At 46.1% G+C, this 16,896-nt stretch overlaps 1 protein-coding gene and 1 pseudogene across 7 annotated transcripts in view; both read left to right on the forward strand.

Annotated features, from left to right (window-relative positions):
- The window catches only part of PALM2AKAP2 (PALM2 and AKAP2 fusion), a 463,139-nt gene that overhangs the window by 325,346 nt on the left and 120,897 nt on the right, over nt 1-16,896 (forward strand). For all 6 annotated transcript variants that reach the window (XM_084781901.1, XM_084781897.1, XM_084781900.1 and 3 more), the window contains one exon: nt 10,080-10,162. In XM_084781901.1, the coding sequence (XP_084638027.1) occupies nt 10,080-10,162 (83 nt within the window). The remainder of the gene's footprint in view (nt 1-10,079; nt 10,163-16,896) is intronic.
- LOC311597705 (small ribosomal subunit protein uS17-like) lies at nt 4,057-4,858 on the forward strand (annotated as a pseudogene). Its single transcript has one exon. The product of its transcript is annotated as a small ribosomal subunit protein uS17-like (transcript).

Genomic DNA, 16,896 nt, shown 5'->3' on the forward strand with positions numbered 1-16,896 from the left:
GGCACGAGCCTTTAATCTCAGCACCGGGGAGGCAAGGGCAGGAAGATTTATGTGAGTTTGAGGCCAGTCTGGTCTATACAGTTTCAAAATAGCCAGGGATAAGTAGAGAGACTGTGTCTCAAAAGACAAAGCAAACAAAAAATAAATAGATCTTTAAATAAACAAAAATATATTAGTTCTACCACTTTCTAGCTCAACGATTTTCAGACTCAGTTTTCTCATCTGCAAAGTGGGGTAATGTTGTATTTGGCTGATAGGGTTGTATGAGGATTAAGTATAAAGCACACGTAGGCAAACCCTTGTTCCCCTCACAGTGTGTCTCTCCTAGTATAGTTTGGCTGCTGCATTGGTGAAAAGAACAATGGTTCTAAAAAGGCCCAAGGCAACTGAATTTTTTTTAAAAAGGAGGAGGAGGAAGAGGAGGAAGAGGAGGAAGAGGGCTGGAGAGAAGGCTCAGAGGTTAAGAGCACTGGCTGCTCTTCTGAAGGTTCTGAGTTCAATTCCCAGTAACCACATGGTGGTTCACAGCCATCTATAATGAGACCTGATGCCCCCTTCTGGCGGGAGGCCCACATGCAGGCAAAGCACTGTATACATAATAAATAAACCTTAAAAAAAAAAAAAAAAGGACACGACTGCTCCTAGGTGTGGTGGAGAAAAGAGTTTATTGTAGATATGAAGGAGAGCATAGCCTGGGCCATCTAGAAGGGTCCATGGTGGACATGACCCTGTCCTGGGCCATGTGAAGAAACCAGGGAGAGGAGAGAGAGAGCCAGGAGAGCAAAGGATAGAGAAAAGGCATGGGTAGCCAAAATGGCTGGATTCTGTAGGGAAGAACAGCTCAGCCTCTGGACTGAAGAAGTGTAGGGTAGGGGCGTGGCATACCAGCCATGCCCTGTATGTAATAGGTAAGGGACTGAGGGATGCTCGGAGAGCCTGGCAGCCAGGTGTGCTGTGATACTAAACAGGCACCTCAGTTAGCCCACTGTTCCAGGTTTGAGCCCTAACAGCAATATGGCAAGCTGTGGACTTGTCTTTGGTCATTTATTTTGCTCTCTTTGGGGTTTTTGGTTGCAGGGGGAGGGAAGGGGATTATTTTTGCTCTTGTTTTTAAACATTCTGTAACTCAAACTGGCTTAGAGCTCACATCTTTCCTGTCTACCTCAGCTCCTTCATGCTGGGATGGCAGATGTGAGCCACCACTGCCTCCTCAGAGGCACCTGGGTAGGCTTCCCCTGACTCACGGAGAACAGGAAGGCAAAGAGGGGGAGGGGAGTGCAGCAACCTCTGGGCCAGTTTTGGGGGAGGAACCTTTGTCATTTAAAAGGTAGGGCTTGCTGCAGAGGCAGGCAGATCTCTGTGAGTTCGAGGCCATCCTGGTCTACAAAGCAAACCCAGGACAGCCAAGATAACAGAGAAACCCTGTCTCAAAAAACCAAAGAAACAAAACAAAAAGGTGGGGCTTTCTCTACTTTCTCTATTTCAGTGAACTCCCTCCCCACCCCCACTTTGAGAGGCTTCTTGGAGGAGGACGTCCCCTGCCACCATTGCTTCCACAGGCTCTCTCAGGGCCTGGCGTGCCTACTACCCCAAGCAGGAGCAAACTGGGCCTCAGGAAGGATGAGACACTACCTGGAGTAGGTTGGGCTGGGTGTGCGACATCCTGCCGTACTCCTGCCCCCAAACCCTGGGCAGGGCTTCCCTTCCAGAGGAAGCAGGCCGGCCCCACCAGCCTATCTCCTGGGTGAGGCTCCCCGAGGATGAGGGCGAATGTTTAAAGGCAAATCATTGTTCTGAAGTTCCGCTCACTTTTTGTAACCACCCAGCGGAGAACTCCTCCAAGAACAGAGTGCGATGTTTTTTTAGAATCCTATAAGCCGAAGGTAATTAAAAGGAAGCTAAATTGGCCACGTCTGGACTATGAGGCTTTGCACAGAGGCTTGGGTGAGGGTAAGAACGAAGACAGTGGGACACAGCCCCCAATCCCAGTCTTTTTACTGTGGCTGAATCCAGTGACTTCTTCTTCTTCTTCTGCCTGGGTTGCTAGAGTCTGTGCCCCAGGGAGAAGGCAGGGATGGCAGAGAGACAGCTCTCAGCTGTCAGTCACAGCCTTGCAGCACTGCCTGTGGTGCAGAAGCCTGGGCAGGTTCTTCCCTCTGCAGAGTTCAAAGGCCTGACTCCACACTTCCCACAGCTCCATGGCTGCCAAGGGCAACGGGCTGAGGAGGAGGAGGAGAAAGGCTTCGGTGGAGAAGGTCTGAAGCAGTAATGGCCTAGGATAAGGTCTCAAGCCTTGGAGAAGGAACCCAGCAAGTCCCAGCAAATAAAAGCAGCCACTGTAGCACCCGAGGGCCTTCTGCTGTTTCCCATTAGTCTTTCCACAAGTCCAGCTACATAAGGCGTCCTTGGGGCCCTTCCCATTCTCCATCCTGCTTGTGGCTCAGCTCATCCTCACGTCACGCCAGCTGTCTGGTGAGCGTGACCTCGTGCAGGGATGACACTTGTAGCCATGGAAAGGCAAAGCAGAAGCTGAGGACTCATCAGGTGACCTTGCAGAGGAACAGCAACAGCAGCAACAACAACAACAACAGTCTGCAGCCTTGAGGCCACTTTCATTCTTGTTCAATGTGAGCTACACCTAATGAGCTTCCGGGGGGCGGGGTTGAGGGAGTTGCTGGACTCACTCAAGGTCTCACCCCATGCCGGGGGGATTATATATGTTGACAGTATCTCTGTGCAGTTCTTATTTGGGAGTCCTTTCTCAGCCCCAGAGCACAGAACCAACCACCATCTGTCCCTACTTTGGCCCATAATGCATGAACTAAGACACTAGACTGTGTTCCCACTTCCTTGCCCTCCTCCTACCTTTAGCATTGTCCCTCTTTTCTCTCTTTAGTACTGACAATTTCCTGTTCCCCCAAGTGGACTATCCTAAGTTAACATTTCTCATTAGGATCAACCTAAGTGTCCAGGAGGTCCAGTAGCTACCCAGAGGCGCTTATAAAATAGCTGAAGCAGCCTTGACAGCAAAGAATGCTAGACCCACATAAATGAGGCTGGAGGTCAGAACTGTGTGTGAATTCTGTCAGTGCTCCAAAAAGAATAATAGACAGCGCATCCTGCGCCAAATGAATGGCTGTGGCCTAGGAACACAGATTCCCCTTGCCCTGAGTGACACGACTCACCATGGAAGCCGATACATGAGCTTTTATAGTTACAGAATAAAACACTGCATCTCCCAGTACACTAGTGGGGAAAACAAGCAGGCGAGATCTCTGCTTTAGATTTCCGGTGTTATCTGTTGAGATGCTTAGTCTTGGGGTTGGAGGAAACTAATGGTTGTTTTAGTTAATACATCCCAAAAGTTTTACCTCATAGTCAAAGAATGTTAAGGCACAGAGGTGGGTAGTCAACAGCTATCAGGAAGATAGCCTATTGGGTTTGCAACATCTCTACTTACTATAATCAGCTCTGGTCAGTCAATCAGTCCACAGAATTGTCAACAAAAGTGTGACGTAGTTTGGAACTTCAGTGACAATGGAGGTGATGCATCATTCTAGGGCTGAAGTTAGAAGTGGTCGTAGAAGATTTGGTCCTGGAAGGCTAGTCCCAGAAGGACGTGCGTATTTATGCATTCAAGTGTGCATTTCTAACTAATTAGTGACCTACGTGCTCGTTGTCTTGTGACAGACGATACTACTTGCTCATCTTGTTGTCATTGGTCACCTTTCTTTCTTGTTTGCCAAAACAAACCCCATTTTTACACATTTGTTGTGGTACCCACGTGCTGAGACTATCCCCACCCCCCAGGAAGTGGATCTGGGGGAGTTTTGGTAAGTTTAATCTCTTCTCCATGACTGATTTAAGAATAAGTTCACCTTGCGTTTTCACCGCTGAGAGTTTGAGAATCATCTGGGGTGGAGATTGCTTTGAGAGAAGGCTTTTTTACTCTTATAAAAAAGTGAATAGAGCCGGGCGTGGTGGCCCACGCCTTTAATCCCAGCACTCAGGAGACAGAGGCAGGTGGATCATTGTGAGTTCGAGGCCAGCCTGGTCTACAAAGCGAGTCCAGGATGGCCAAGGCTACACAGAGAAACTCTGTCTCGAAAAAAACAAAAACAAAAACAAAACAACAAAAAAAAGTGAATGGGTGCTTCCGTTCCAAACTTGGATACTGAATAAGGAAGCCCGGGAGTTGGCCTAGCTCTCTTTTTCTCAGGCTGCCTGGAAGATGGTGGACATTCAGATGGTGCATGCTTACCAAAAGCAGCCTACAATCTTTCAAAACAAGAAGCTGTTTTGCTTGGAGAAATCAGCAAGGAAAAATTACAAAAATATAGGTTTAGATTTCAAGACACCCAAGGAGGCCATCGAGGGCACCTACACAGGCAAGAAATGCCCCTTCACTGGCTACATCTCCATCGGAGCTTGGATCCTGTCTGGTGTCATGACAAAGATAAAGATGCAGAGGACCATCGTTATCCGCTGGGACCTACCTCCATTACATCTGGAAGTACGATCACTTTAAGAAGAGCCACAAGAACATGTCTGTGCACCTTCTGTCCCACCCCCCAACCCCCCCCCCCATTTCAGAGATGTACAGATGAGCAACATTGTCACCATGGGAGAGTGCAGGCCTCTGAGCAAGACCATTCCGTTCAATGTGTTCAAGGTCACCAAGGCAGCTGGCACCACAAAGCAGTTTCAGAAGTTCTGAGGGGACTCTGGCCTGCTCCTCAGAACAAATAAAGTTATTTTCCAATTTAAATAAAAAGGTGAATGGAAGCCAGGTGGTGGTGGCACATGCCTTTAATCACAACACTCAGGATGCAGAGGCAGGTAGATTTCTTTTTTTGGAGGGGGAGGGGCTGTTTTTGTTTTGTTTTGTTTTGTTTTGTTTTTTGTTTTTTGAGACAGGGCTTCTCTGTTACACAGAGCCGTGGGTGTCCTGGAGTCTCTTGGTAAACCCAGGCTGGCCTGGAACTCACAAGGATCTATCTGCCTCTGCCTCCCGAGTGCTGGGATTAAAGGCCTGTGCCAACCATCCGGCTGGGGAGGCAGATCTCTATAAGTTCTAGGCCAGCTTGATCTATAGAGTTAGTTCTAGGATAGCAAAGGCTACACAAAGAAAGCTTGTCTTGGAAAACCAAATAGTAATAATAATATTAATAATATTTTTATGAGGTGAAGCTGAGCATGGTGGTTTAGGCCTGTAATTCCAACACTCAGGGTGCTGAGGCAAGAGGCTCACTAGTTCAATGCTTACCTGGGCTACCTAGAAGAACAAAAAATAATAACAATTTAAAAATAAAGAGAGAAATGCCTCCTGTTTCTCAATTCTGGACATTTTCATGACTCGTGACACTTGTGTGACCATCTTGGGGACAGAGAGGAAACTCAAGAGAGTTACAGAGCTTGACTAAGGTGCATTGGCCACTTCTCATGCCATCTTATCTTGAAACTTTTGTTATGCCAGCCAATCAGTCTTCTGCTACTGTTTTGCTTTGTTTTGTTTTGTTTTGAGGTCTTACTATATACTATCCCTGGCTGGCCTAGAACTCACTATGTAGACCATGTTGACCTCAAACTCACAGAGATCCGCTTGCCTCCTCCTCCTGAGAGCTGGCATTAAAGACATGCGTCACCACCATACCTGGCTCTGTCTTCTATTTTTAAAGCCATCACTTAGTAATCTATTAGTTGCACCCTCAAACATCCTAAACAACATCCCCACTGAGGGTAACAATGGAGATACAACTATCTTCTTCCCATAGTTGATCTCAGCTCCTGTGTGTCTGAGCTATCTCCCATCTCCCTCTTTTCATGTTTGTAGCAACAATGATCCAAATGAAGTCACCCCATATTTATCCTCAGAATGCCCTAAGTTGTTGCCTGCCCAAGACCCCCTTCACTGCTGCCATGCTATGCTCATTGGTCAGCGTTACAATCTGTCCCCATGTGCTCACACACACAAAGCTGCTTTGTCTATGGGCTACAGTACTCAGGTCCTGTGGCATCTGCTCCCATCCCAGATTCCTCTTTCAACAGACCATCCTGGGAGTCTCTGGCTTCTCCCAAGCTTGGTTGTCTCATTTCAGTCGCTCTGCCCTGTCAGCTGTGGTACACACTGCTCAACAACGTAACCCACAGCATGGATGTTAGCAGAGCCTTCCCAGTAAGTGCAGATGGGAAAGGTCGGTGGACGGGGAACCAGAACTTGGACCAAGAGCCTTTCTCATCCGACTATAGCTAGGTGAGAAGAGGCAACAAACACAGTCAGAAAGCAATCACAGCCATTGCTTTGTATCTGTTTCCGAGACACCTTTCCTAAACTGTCCCTGCTGCAGTATTTATAAGTACACTTAGGAACAGGATGACAGCTCCCTGTAGCTCTAACAACACGGAAATGAAAACATACTGTTGCTGGGAGGGAGATGGTATTTTTTCCTGAAGGTTTTGGTCTGATCTTCAAAACGTGGAATAAAAATGTGAAAGTATTTCTAGAAATTGTAGGAATAGTATCAAATACTGTTTCTCTTTTCGGAGAAGTTATGAATAAGCATCGGAATGCTAGCGTGTTAGGAGTGTCTGGCTAGCATAAGGCCCTGGCCTGGGTTCACTCTCCAGCGTTGGAGCGGGGATGGGGGTGGGGTGATAAGGAGGGTTGAGCAGTAAAAGGACAGTATGAGAGGAAAGTCATTGTAAAACCACTTTATGGGTGCTGCATGTGCTGATTTGGGGAGTAAAGGCTGGACGATCAGGAATTCATGGTCATCCTAGCTGCATATGAGTTAAAAGCCAACATGAGTTGTAAGAGACCCTCTCTAAAAAAAACCAAACAAACACGCCAAAGAGGTGGCCTCAGTGGTCAAGTGTATTTGCTGCTCTTGCAGAAGAGGAGTTTAAATCTTAGTACCCCTGCTGTGTGGCTCACAACCACCTGAAACTTCAGCTCCAGGGGATCCAATGGCCTCTTCTGGCCTCTTCGGACATGCCCCCCTCTCGTATACACACTCATAAATTAATAAAATAATTTTAAAAACAAAAACAAAAAAAAATCTTTTTTGGAGACGGGCCTGCTGGCTCACACTGTACTCAGAGGTGAAGGCAGTTGAGATCAGTTTAATCTACATAGTGAAGTTTAAGCCAGCATGAATTATACACCGTGAAGCCTTATCTCAAATAGCCAAAGCAAGAATCACTTTATATGGAAATAATGTTTGTGTGTGCATGCATATGTAATAGAATTCAGGACTTAGGTCAAATTATTCAGATTATTTTTTTTCATAAAGAAGGAGATTGTGTTGCTGTAACTAATAATAGCTGTGTGTCTGTCTAGAATGTCTTTCAGCATTCCACATCTGAGCTACTTAAGCATCTGTGCATGAGGAAATCATAGATCTTAGTGGGATGGAAAGTCCTCTCTGGAACTGACATAGAAGCAGATGTTGAAAGTCACTGCCAGTATTCTGGAGCTGAAGGATTCATAGATAAGCATTCCTAGCTCTCCTCCTGCCTCAGGGTGTTATGGTACATTTACACACTGGCAGGGTGGGTAGCAATCATCATTTTGAAAACAGAAGTGTCATGTTAAGATGGATAATCCAGCTTCCTGCAAAAACAGCCAACCGGCTTGCATCTTTGACTCCTCAACCTGTCAGGCTCCCCTTCTCTTTACTGTTCAGATACAGCTGGTCTGTAACCCTGTTGTGTACAGAGTGTGGCTGAGTACCACCTCTGACGTTGTTAGCACAAGGTCGTCTGAGGCTACATACTTGGAGACTTCTGCTCTCTTCTCTTCAGCCTGACTCCTGAATGGGAGTTTTCACCAGACAACACCACACAAGAAGAGACGGTGTGAAACAGATCTCTATTGCAGTTTTGAGACTAAGAGACAAACGCCATCATGGCACCTCATGATAGCTTAACATTAATTTGTGGACACTGGCAGTCTCAAAAGTCCTTTGTAGTATCCCAAGAATCTTCTCCGCTTCGTGTTCCAACTTTTTTCAAGCCCATTCCATCTTCTACTCACACCTCTTCCTCTCTTTCCTCCTGTGATATGCAACCCACATTTTCTTTACTTTGTATGTGAGTGTGAACCAGTGAGTTTAATTGGTGATGTTTACAGGGACATAGGTGAGGAATTATTTAGGTATCACAGGCACTTTACCAGTGGCTACACCACTGAAGAAAATGTCTCCCCCTCCTCCTGTGACCATCAACTGCCAATGCATCCTCAGGAAGGGGCGGAGCCTCATAAGACTCTGCCTCTTCCACGGTGGAATGTTGACAGCCCCAGACTTGTACTGGCCTTGTGAATGTAATCACAGCGGCTGTGAGTGCTATGGCTATCTTATGCATGGGGGTCAGCAATCCACAGCACCCCAGGGCCCTTCCTGCTCCTCTTCTGTGATGTTCCCTGAGCCCTGGAGGGAGAGACATAGATGTCTCACTTAGCCCTGAACAATCAGCAATCACTTATTCTCAGTATTCTGACCAGTTATGAAGCTCTGTGACCCACTTCAGAAAGAAGCTTTTCTGACCAAAGTTGATAATAGCACTAATCTATGGGCATAAATACAAATACATAGAAGGCAACTTGACTGACATAACATGTTCCTTTAACAAAACAATAGCAATAGCTTCCCACTAGAGCTCATAACCCTGTAGACAGGAGCTTTTGACCAGATTTATAACAGCCGCTGTAAATTCCTTCCTGTAAAGCAAGGACTCAATGCAATTAGGGGGTGGTTGGTTACCCTCCCAGCAGTCATGTCACTGCGGCACCAGCAGGGACCCACATTTTTGTACCCAAAAGATCCACAAAGTTGCTTTGTTTTCAAAACACAGTTTTCTCCACAAATAAATTTCACATCCAGCCTTTAAAAGAATATTCCTAGGGCTGGAGAGATGGGTCAGTGATTAAGAGCGCTTACTGCCGTTGCAGAGGACCTAGGTCCTCTGGGTCAGCTCCCAGCACTCACATGGAAGTGTAATTTTACTGGGTGTGGTGACGCACGACTTTAATCCCAGCACTCGGGAGGCAGAGGCAGGCAGATTGCTGTGAGTTTGAGGTCAGCTTGCTCTACAAAGAAAGTCCAGGACAGCCAAGGCTACATGGAGAAACCTTGTCTCAGAAAACAAACAAACAAACAAACAAAATGAATCCTAGATTAATGACATAGCAAGACTGTCTCAAAACAATGAAACTAAAAAGTGTAAATAAGTGAAAATGATAGTAAACAACTAGTTATTTCTGGTGTGTGTGTGGAACTGAAAATGGGAACTAGTCTAGAGTCACTTTGTTGTTATTGGTAGTGGTGGGGGTCGTCATCGTGGTGGTAGTGTGTGTGTGTGTGTGTGTGTGTGTGTGTGTGTGTGTGTTTTAATATTTGGAGAGAGGATCTCAGTAAGTAACCTAAGGTGCCTTTGACCTTGCTATTGGTCTGGGCTGTCTTGAGACTTGTAATCCCCCTGTTACAACATCGTCAGTGCTGGGATCATAGGTGTGGCCCACCATGCCCCATATTGGACTCACTTCTGTTGGATCTTGAATTAGATGTCTGTATTTCTGTGCTGGGGGAGTTTACTCTAAGCCTCAAGGGAGGCCTCAGTACGAGGCTTGGATGGTTATGAAATCATTTTATCCCCTTCCAAACTCTGGGATAGGAGTAGAACTCTATAAACACAGTTGAAACCGGGCTTGGTGATACCAGCTTGTAAGGACAACACTGGAAACAGCCTGCCTCTGCTACATAGCAAGTTCCAGGAGAGCCTGAGCTGCCTAAAACCCTATCTCAAACAATAACAACAACAAAAAATGCAGGGCTTGCACAGGACTCCAAAGGTGGAAATAGAGTGAAAACAAAGGACATATTAACTGACCATACCTTGAAAAGTAAGCCTTGTCAGTAACCAGCAACCACCAGCTAGATTAGGGACTACAAGTTAGTTATCACTCGTTTACCTTACAAATCATGTGAGCTTTTTAATCTGTAAAATGACAGCTGTGCGCCTTTCCATCAGCTGGGACAAATGCAATTGGCTCAAATACTCTTTTCTTTTTTTCCCTCCAGCATCTGGGTGGTCCAGTGAGCTGCTACAGGGGGAGGAGATAACTGCGGATCCCATAGGAACCGACGCAGACATGGCCATCCAGGTAAGAGCTTCTCAGGTGGCTCCGGCACGGTTCTCTGTGTGTCAGAGCCAGGCAGTGGCAGGCTCCCTCTGCTCTGCTGGCCTTGTCTCTAAAGCAGACACCGAGTTTCCTGAGATCTGGGAGCAGATTAGGGAAACTTTCTAAAATTGTATTACAACTTTATTCATCTTGTGTAAATGTGAGGGTGTGTGAGCAGAGCTGTTGACGTACCAGAACACGAGTGTGGAGGTCAGAGGGCGACTGGTAGGCTCCAGTTCTCTCCTCTCACTACGTGTGCTCTGAGGAGTGAATTAAATGTCAAGCGTGGCTCCAAGCACCTTCACCTGCTGAGCCATCGCACTAGCCCTATAAAAGCCGGAGTCTGTGTCTTGGTTTCCAGTGGGGCCTGCTGTAGGGCATTCATGACCGTCTAAGAATAGGCTGTGTCCAAGCAGTAACCTCCCTAGGGTCAGAGTAGCAGACGTGAATAATGTGAGCTTTCAGAAGTCCCGGCCCGCTGTGCATTGTGGAGAAAGGTCATGGAGGCACAGGGCAACTTTGGTTCAGACTCAGGCTTTCCAGTGATGTCAGTGGGCAGGCAGCACATGGTCCACTCAGGCGGGAATAGTGACGACCAGAGGGTTACAGAATGAGTCATCTGGCAGTTCAGGAAATCAGCCCCCGTTCAAATGAAGTATGCGATCATTGCATGGATTAAGGGCTCTTTAATGAACCGTATCGGAGGCTCAATCCTGCCTCTCCTTCGCTGTTTGAGTTAGCAAAGGCTGGGTATGGGACGACGTCGTCGATTCTTTCCTTGGGTGACTTGAATTTTTAGGATGTGTCATTCCTGAATTTTTTTTTTTGCTGGAAACATAAAATCAAAAAAGGCCTCCTTCTGGTTTGTGTTGTTGTTTTGAAAAGTCATGGGAGTGACTGGAGGAACTGGGGAGAGGGAAGGGGTGAACAAAATCAACACATTATATGCACTGAATGAAGCGATTATTTCTTTTATATATGTTTTTTTTATTTTTTTATTTAATTAATTTATGAAGTGATTGTTTTTATTATTATTATTATTATTATTATTATTATTATTATTATTATTATTATTATTATTTTGGTTTTTCAAGACAGGGTTTCTCTGTGTAGCCCTGGCTGTCCTGGACTCACTTTGTAGACCAGGCTAGCCTCGAACTCACAGCGATCCATCTGCCTCTGCCTCCCAGGAGCTGAGATTAAAGGCATGCACCACCACGCCCAGTTTATTTTCATATTATTATGTACTTATTTATTTGTCATACTAGGGGTTGAACCTGAGGCCTTGTTTTTCTCAGGCAAGTACTCTATCAACTCCCAATGTTTACACTTAAAATACCTTCTAAATACATCAGTCCGGATAGGAGCATCCTGTGCACCTGTTTGATAGTTAAAAATTGTTCTTTCTAGGGCTTGAATTGTGAATCGTAAAACACTGCATTTCTAGAGGACTATTTGAGAAGAAAAAGGGAACCGGGGAGATAAGAGAGGGAAATAAGGGGACGAATTTGATCCAGGTATGCCATAACAAAGCCTGTTATTTTGAACAATTAATGTATGCTATAAAAAAAATTTCAGGAGGCTGGAGAGGTGGCTCATCAGTTAAGAGTATGCACTGAGCAGGTGCAAAGTCACCTATAACTCCAGATCCAGGAAGAACTAACACCTCTGATCGCCTTAGGCATCTGCATGTACATGTCATACTTATACATATATGTGTACATACATATGGCTAAAAATAATATCTTAAAAAATCAGCTGGGTGGGCTGGGTATGGTGGCACACACCTTTAATCCCAGCACTCGGGAGGCAGAAGCAGGCAGATCTTTGTGAGTTCAAGGCCAGCCTGGTCTACAAAGGGAGTCCAGGACAGCCAAGGTTACACTGAGAAAGACTGTCTCAAAAAGCAACAAAACAAAACAAAACACTGCTGAGTGCCAGGCGGTAGTGGTGGTTGACTTTAATCCCACCATTCAGGAGGCAGAAGCAGGTGGATCTCTATGAGTTCGGGCCAGCCTGCTCTATAGAGTGAGTTCTAGGACGGCCAAAGCTACATGGAAAAACCAAATGAAAAAAACCAAACCAAACAAAAATCAGCTGGGTATGGTAGCACACACCTTTAGTCCAAGTGCTCTGGAGACAGGGGCAGAAAGATCTCTTTGAGTTCCTGACCAGCCAGGGCTACATAGAGAGACAATAAAAATAAAAATAAATAAATTAAAATAATAAGAATAAGAATTAAAAAAATCATAAGTAGCGGTCCTTCCTGTAATTCCAACACTTGGGAAGCTGAGGCTAAAGACTGATGAGTTCAAAGTGCTGTATAACAAGACCTTATTTCACAACACAAGGCCGACCAAACAAAAGCATCCCAACTGTGCGGGGAATGTGTATAGAGGCCAGGAAAGTAGAAAGGGACCCATGAAGGGATGGAGAGGCTTTCGGGGAGGGGCAGGTAATGAAACGCATATGGCATGCAAGTGGAAGAGGGAATACTGGTGTGGAAGGTCATATACAGTGGCATGAAGGTCGAGAGGGTGAGAGGAGGTGAAGGGACATTAACCAAAACTAGGTAACCGTAAAGATTCCTGGACTAAACCTGCTATTTTGTTAACCTCATTGAAGTAAGTGAAGGCCGTTGCCCCAACTTAAGAAACATCTGTCCTAACTCTTGGCGCCTGGAATGTGACCGTACTTTGGAGAAAGCATCTTGGTACAAACAGCTAAGAATCCTGAGATGAGATCACTCCACATTCAGCAGATGGTGGCTAATCCCAGCGACATGTGTCTTTCTAAGAGATAAAAGAGAGACCCAGGCATGTGCCGAGAAGGCCGTATAAAGAGACAGAGGCCGAAATAGGAGTTCTGCAGCCACAAACTAAAACCAAATGGGGAGGCTAAGGGTAATGAGGCTAATTGGGTACCTGGTGGCAGCGCTCGTGTAAGACTTCAGCTCACTCTCTAGCGTATCAAAAAGGCTGAAGTCCAAAATAATGACCCACGCCAAAAGCTGGAAGATGCTAGAAGGCACTTCCTTACGGCAGAGCCTGGAAAGGAATACAATAGCAATGGTGATTCACAAGGTGATATTCTAGAGATGGGAGAAAACTGGTTTCTGTATTTTGTTTTGTTTTGTTTGTTTGTTTTTGAGACAGGGTTTCTCTGTGTAGTTTTGGCTGTCCTGGACTTGCTTTGTAGACCAGGCTGGCCTCCAACTCACAGTGATCCACCTGTCTCGGCCTCCGGAGGGAGTGCTGGGATTAAAGGCGTGTACAACTGCACCTGGTAATTTCTGTGGTTTTTCAAGTACTCAGTTGTCAGTAGGAGTCTGGTGGTGGCAGGTCTGGGTCCCCCATCCCACGGGTTAGTCCTAGTGCTGCTTGCTTCCTAACAGGAACAGATGGACCTCAAGGCCAGAGGTCCCGTCTCTCACTCAGGGGCAGCCAGAGCATTTTAGGAGTGAGGCTTGTGGCTTAGGCACAAAGCCAGGTTCCCAGCCTCTCTGGTGGAAGTGGGAAAAGAGTTTGCACACTGAGTGTTACAATCAGCTCTTTTCGGAATGAGACTGCAGGTCTCAACAGGAAGTGGAGACTGGGGAACTCCACAAGATTTAAGTGTCACAGCCCTTTGGTTCGTTTGCCTCGCCAGGCATGGCAGCAGAAGTGAGCGAATGTCTGAAACCCACTGGGAGAAAGGGTGCGGCAACCCCACCTTGGGGGTCAGCACCAAGCTTTCAGTAGTTGAACAGGTCTCAGCCGCTGCAAAGGCAGTTCTGCCTTTGCTGCCTGATCACTGGGTGTCCCAGACATCCAGTGGCAGTTCCCCCTGAAATAAATGGAGTCTCAGACTGTCCTGATGGAGTGAGAAAACAAGCCAAACTCTACACGTGAACCAGGGATTTATAAACCAGTGGGTGGGTCATGAGGGTAAATGTGCCTGATTCCTAGGGCTAAGGGTACCAGGATACTTTATCTACGTACACTGCCTTGTTTACAGTCAATACTACTTGGGTCCTGTCACAAGAAGGAGAAAACAGTACTTGATTATTCTATGTGTGAGGAGATGACTCCTAGGTGCAGTTTGCTGGAGGCTAGGATCTCAGGATAAGGTGGGGTACTTCCAGGAATTCCCTGTGCTTGTTAAAGTTCCTTGTCAGGAAAGGGTCAGGTCTGTATTTTTCTTTTAGGACTATGTGATGCCCTTTACAAAATCTGGAATGACCAGATCTGGGAGAGTTAGGATCCCACCAAAAAAGGGAGTCCGTTCTTCACAGACCGAGTATGAAACAGCCATCATGAGAAGTCGGTCTTCAACCTTATTCAGCAGAGTCCCACACTCAGTCTATGACACTTTGTTATAGCCACCTTAGGAGACTAATGCACTATGGTTTTTCCATGTTTCTGGGCATGGTGGTGAAGTCAGACCAATCTCTGAGTTCAAGACCAGTCTCATCTGCATAGGGAGTTCTAGGCCAGCCAAAGCTATACAGTGAGACCTCATGTTTCTATCTAGAACAGTACTCACACTTGCTGCCTACCAATGCTTCAGAGGCTGAAAACCAATAGTGTGTGTATCTGTCACGGTGTCCTGCTTCACTGTGTCCACCTGTTATGAGCTGCTTTTACCTGTTCTTGTTTTGGGAGAAATGTTGACTTTATTTCAGCCTGTGCCGTCACCATTCATCACAAGAAAAAGACAGTCATACTTAGGAGAGCTTTGAGTTGTCTTAGTCTGTGTTTGTTCAGACACTGAATGAATGAGTGAGGGACTAGCTGGGTGGATGGATGAATGAATGAATGAGTGAATGAATGAGTGTGTGGTATGGATTATTGTTTGGGTTTTTTGTTTGCCTTTTCTTGTTTTTTGTAGTTTGTTTGTTTGTTTGTTTGTTTTTTTTTTTTTTTTTTTGGTTTTTTGAGACAGGGTTTCTCTGTGTAGCCCTGGCTGTCCTGGACTCACTTTGTAGACCAGGCTGGCCTTGAACTCACAGCAATCCATCTGCCTCTGCCTCCTGAGTAGTGGGACTACAGGTGTGCACCATCACATTGGTTTGGATTATTGTTTGTTAAACTTGCCTGGCTATGGGAATCCCCCTGGCGGGAGAAACAGGAACTTGACAGGCTACTTACTACTTTTAAGATTCAAATTTCAGAAGAGCAAGCGAAGGCATTTCTTTCCTTGCAGAGTACTAGGGATGGAACCCAAGGGCTTCGCATATGCTAGGCAAGTGCTTTACCACTGAGCTATATCCTAGCTCTTTAAGACAGACAGACAAAGAGAGAGAGAGAGGGAGAGAGAGAGGGAGAAAGAGAGAGAGAGAGAGAGAGAGAGAGAGAGAGAGAGGATGAGGGTTGTCCTTGTCAAGTTGTTCAGGCTGTGCCAACCTTCCAAAAAGGTCTGTGACACCATGCCTAATTGAGTTTAGAGTTTGAGGACTTCCCTGTCCTTAATTATCTCTTCTTTTTCCTTCCCGTAGTCCTGGACATTGAACATGCTAGAACATTCTACAATTAATTCACCACTGAGCTGTATTTTATTTTTCCTTTTGGTTTTTCAAGACAGGGTTTCTCTGTAACCTTGACGGCCCTGGACTTGCTTTTCACTATATTCGTTGGAAACAGAGTCTCACTACTGTTGTCCAGGCTAGCCTGGGACTCACTGTAGCCCGAGCAAGCCTGGAACTTGCCATCTTCCTGCCTCTGTCTCCCAAGTAACTGCAATTACACGCCTGCAATACCAGACCTGGTTGAGAAGCTCCCCCTGAGCAGTTGATAGACTCTGGCTATTTCACTGCTTCTAGCTGTGTCTCCCACTCCATGCCTGCATCTGTCTCTGTCCTCTCTATTTAGTCTTTAGCCAGAGCCACCTTTCAGTAAGGCCGACCTGACGAGTCTCCTCTGTCTGAACCCTTTCCAGACTCTTCTCTCCTTCGAGCAGATCAAGCTCAAGGGCAGGTGCTCCGGTTTTTAAAGCCCCGTGGCTCTGCTTTCTTTGGCATCACATGTACTAAGATTGAAATGAAGCAAAGCTTAGCATGTCCCCTGCTGAAGGATGACGCACAAATTCGTGAAATGTTCCTACTTAAAAACAAAAAACAAACTCATTTGGCTTTTACTCACAGTTTCCTAGCTAGTTCCTCATCTCCTTCTTGAAGTCTCTCACTCAGCTGGTCCCTCCTCCAGAGGCATTTTCTGTCCAATATTCTTGCAGATGTTCCCATGAGACCTGGTACAAATGCATTAATTATTTTTAAAGGATGTGGGAGCAGAGACTGTTGGCGCTGTTTCTTAACAATTAAAATTTATTATACAACCCAACTAGCTTGCACAAAAGGGAAAAAAGGTTAAAGGGAAACAAGAGTGAACCTTCCGGTATCCGTTCCACGGGATGGGTCCCTTGGTGTCTCTGGCCTGTGCACTGGTCCGGCCTGTTCACTGATTCTCTTCCCGATCCACATGTGCTCAAGCCCGGTCTTAACTTGCTGTTCTTCTCTGTCCTCTCCGCCTGCCTGTATCTCACGTGCAAGGGGCAGTCTCCCTCTCCCATTGAGGGTGGATTAGAAACACAATATAGTCCAGATGGAGTCCCTCGGTCCTCTTCCTGAATTCCAGGCCCAGGATGGCTCCACCCAGTCTATCTCAAGGTTAATCTCAGGGAGTATCCATGGTGTTGTCCAAGGGCAAAGCCTGCCAAGACTGCTTTCCCCTATGACAAAG

Source organism: Acomys minous (assembly GCF_964271855.1).
Source record: "Acomys minous genome assembly, chromosome: 1".
Lineage (NCBI taxonomy): Eukaryota > Metazoa > Chordata > Mammalia > Rodentia > Muridae > Acomys > Acomys minous.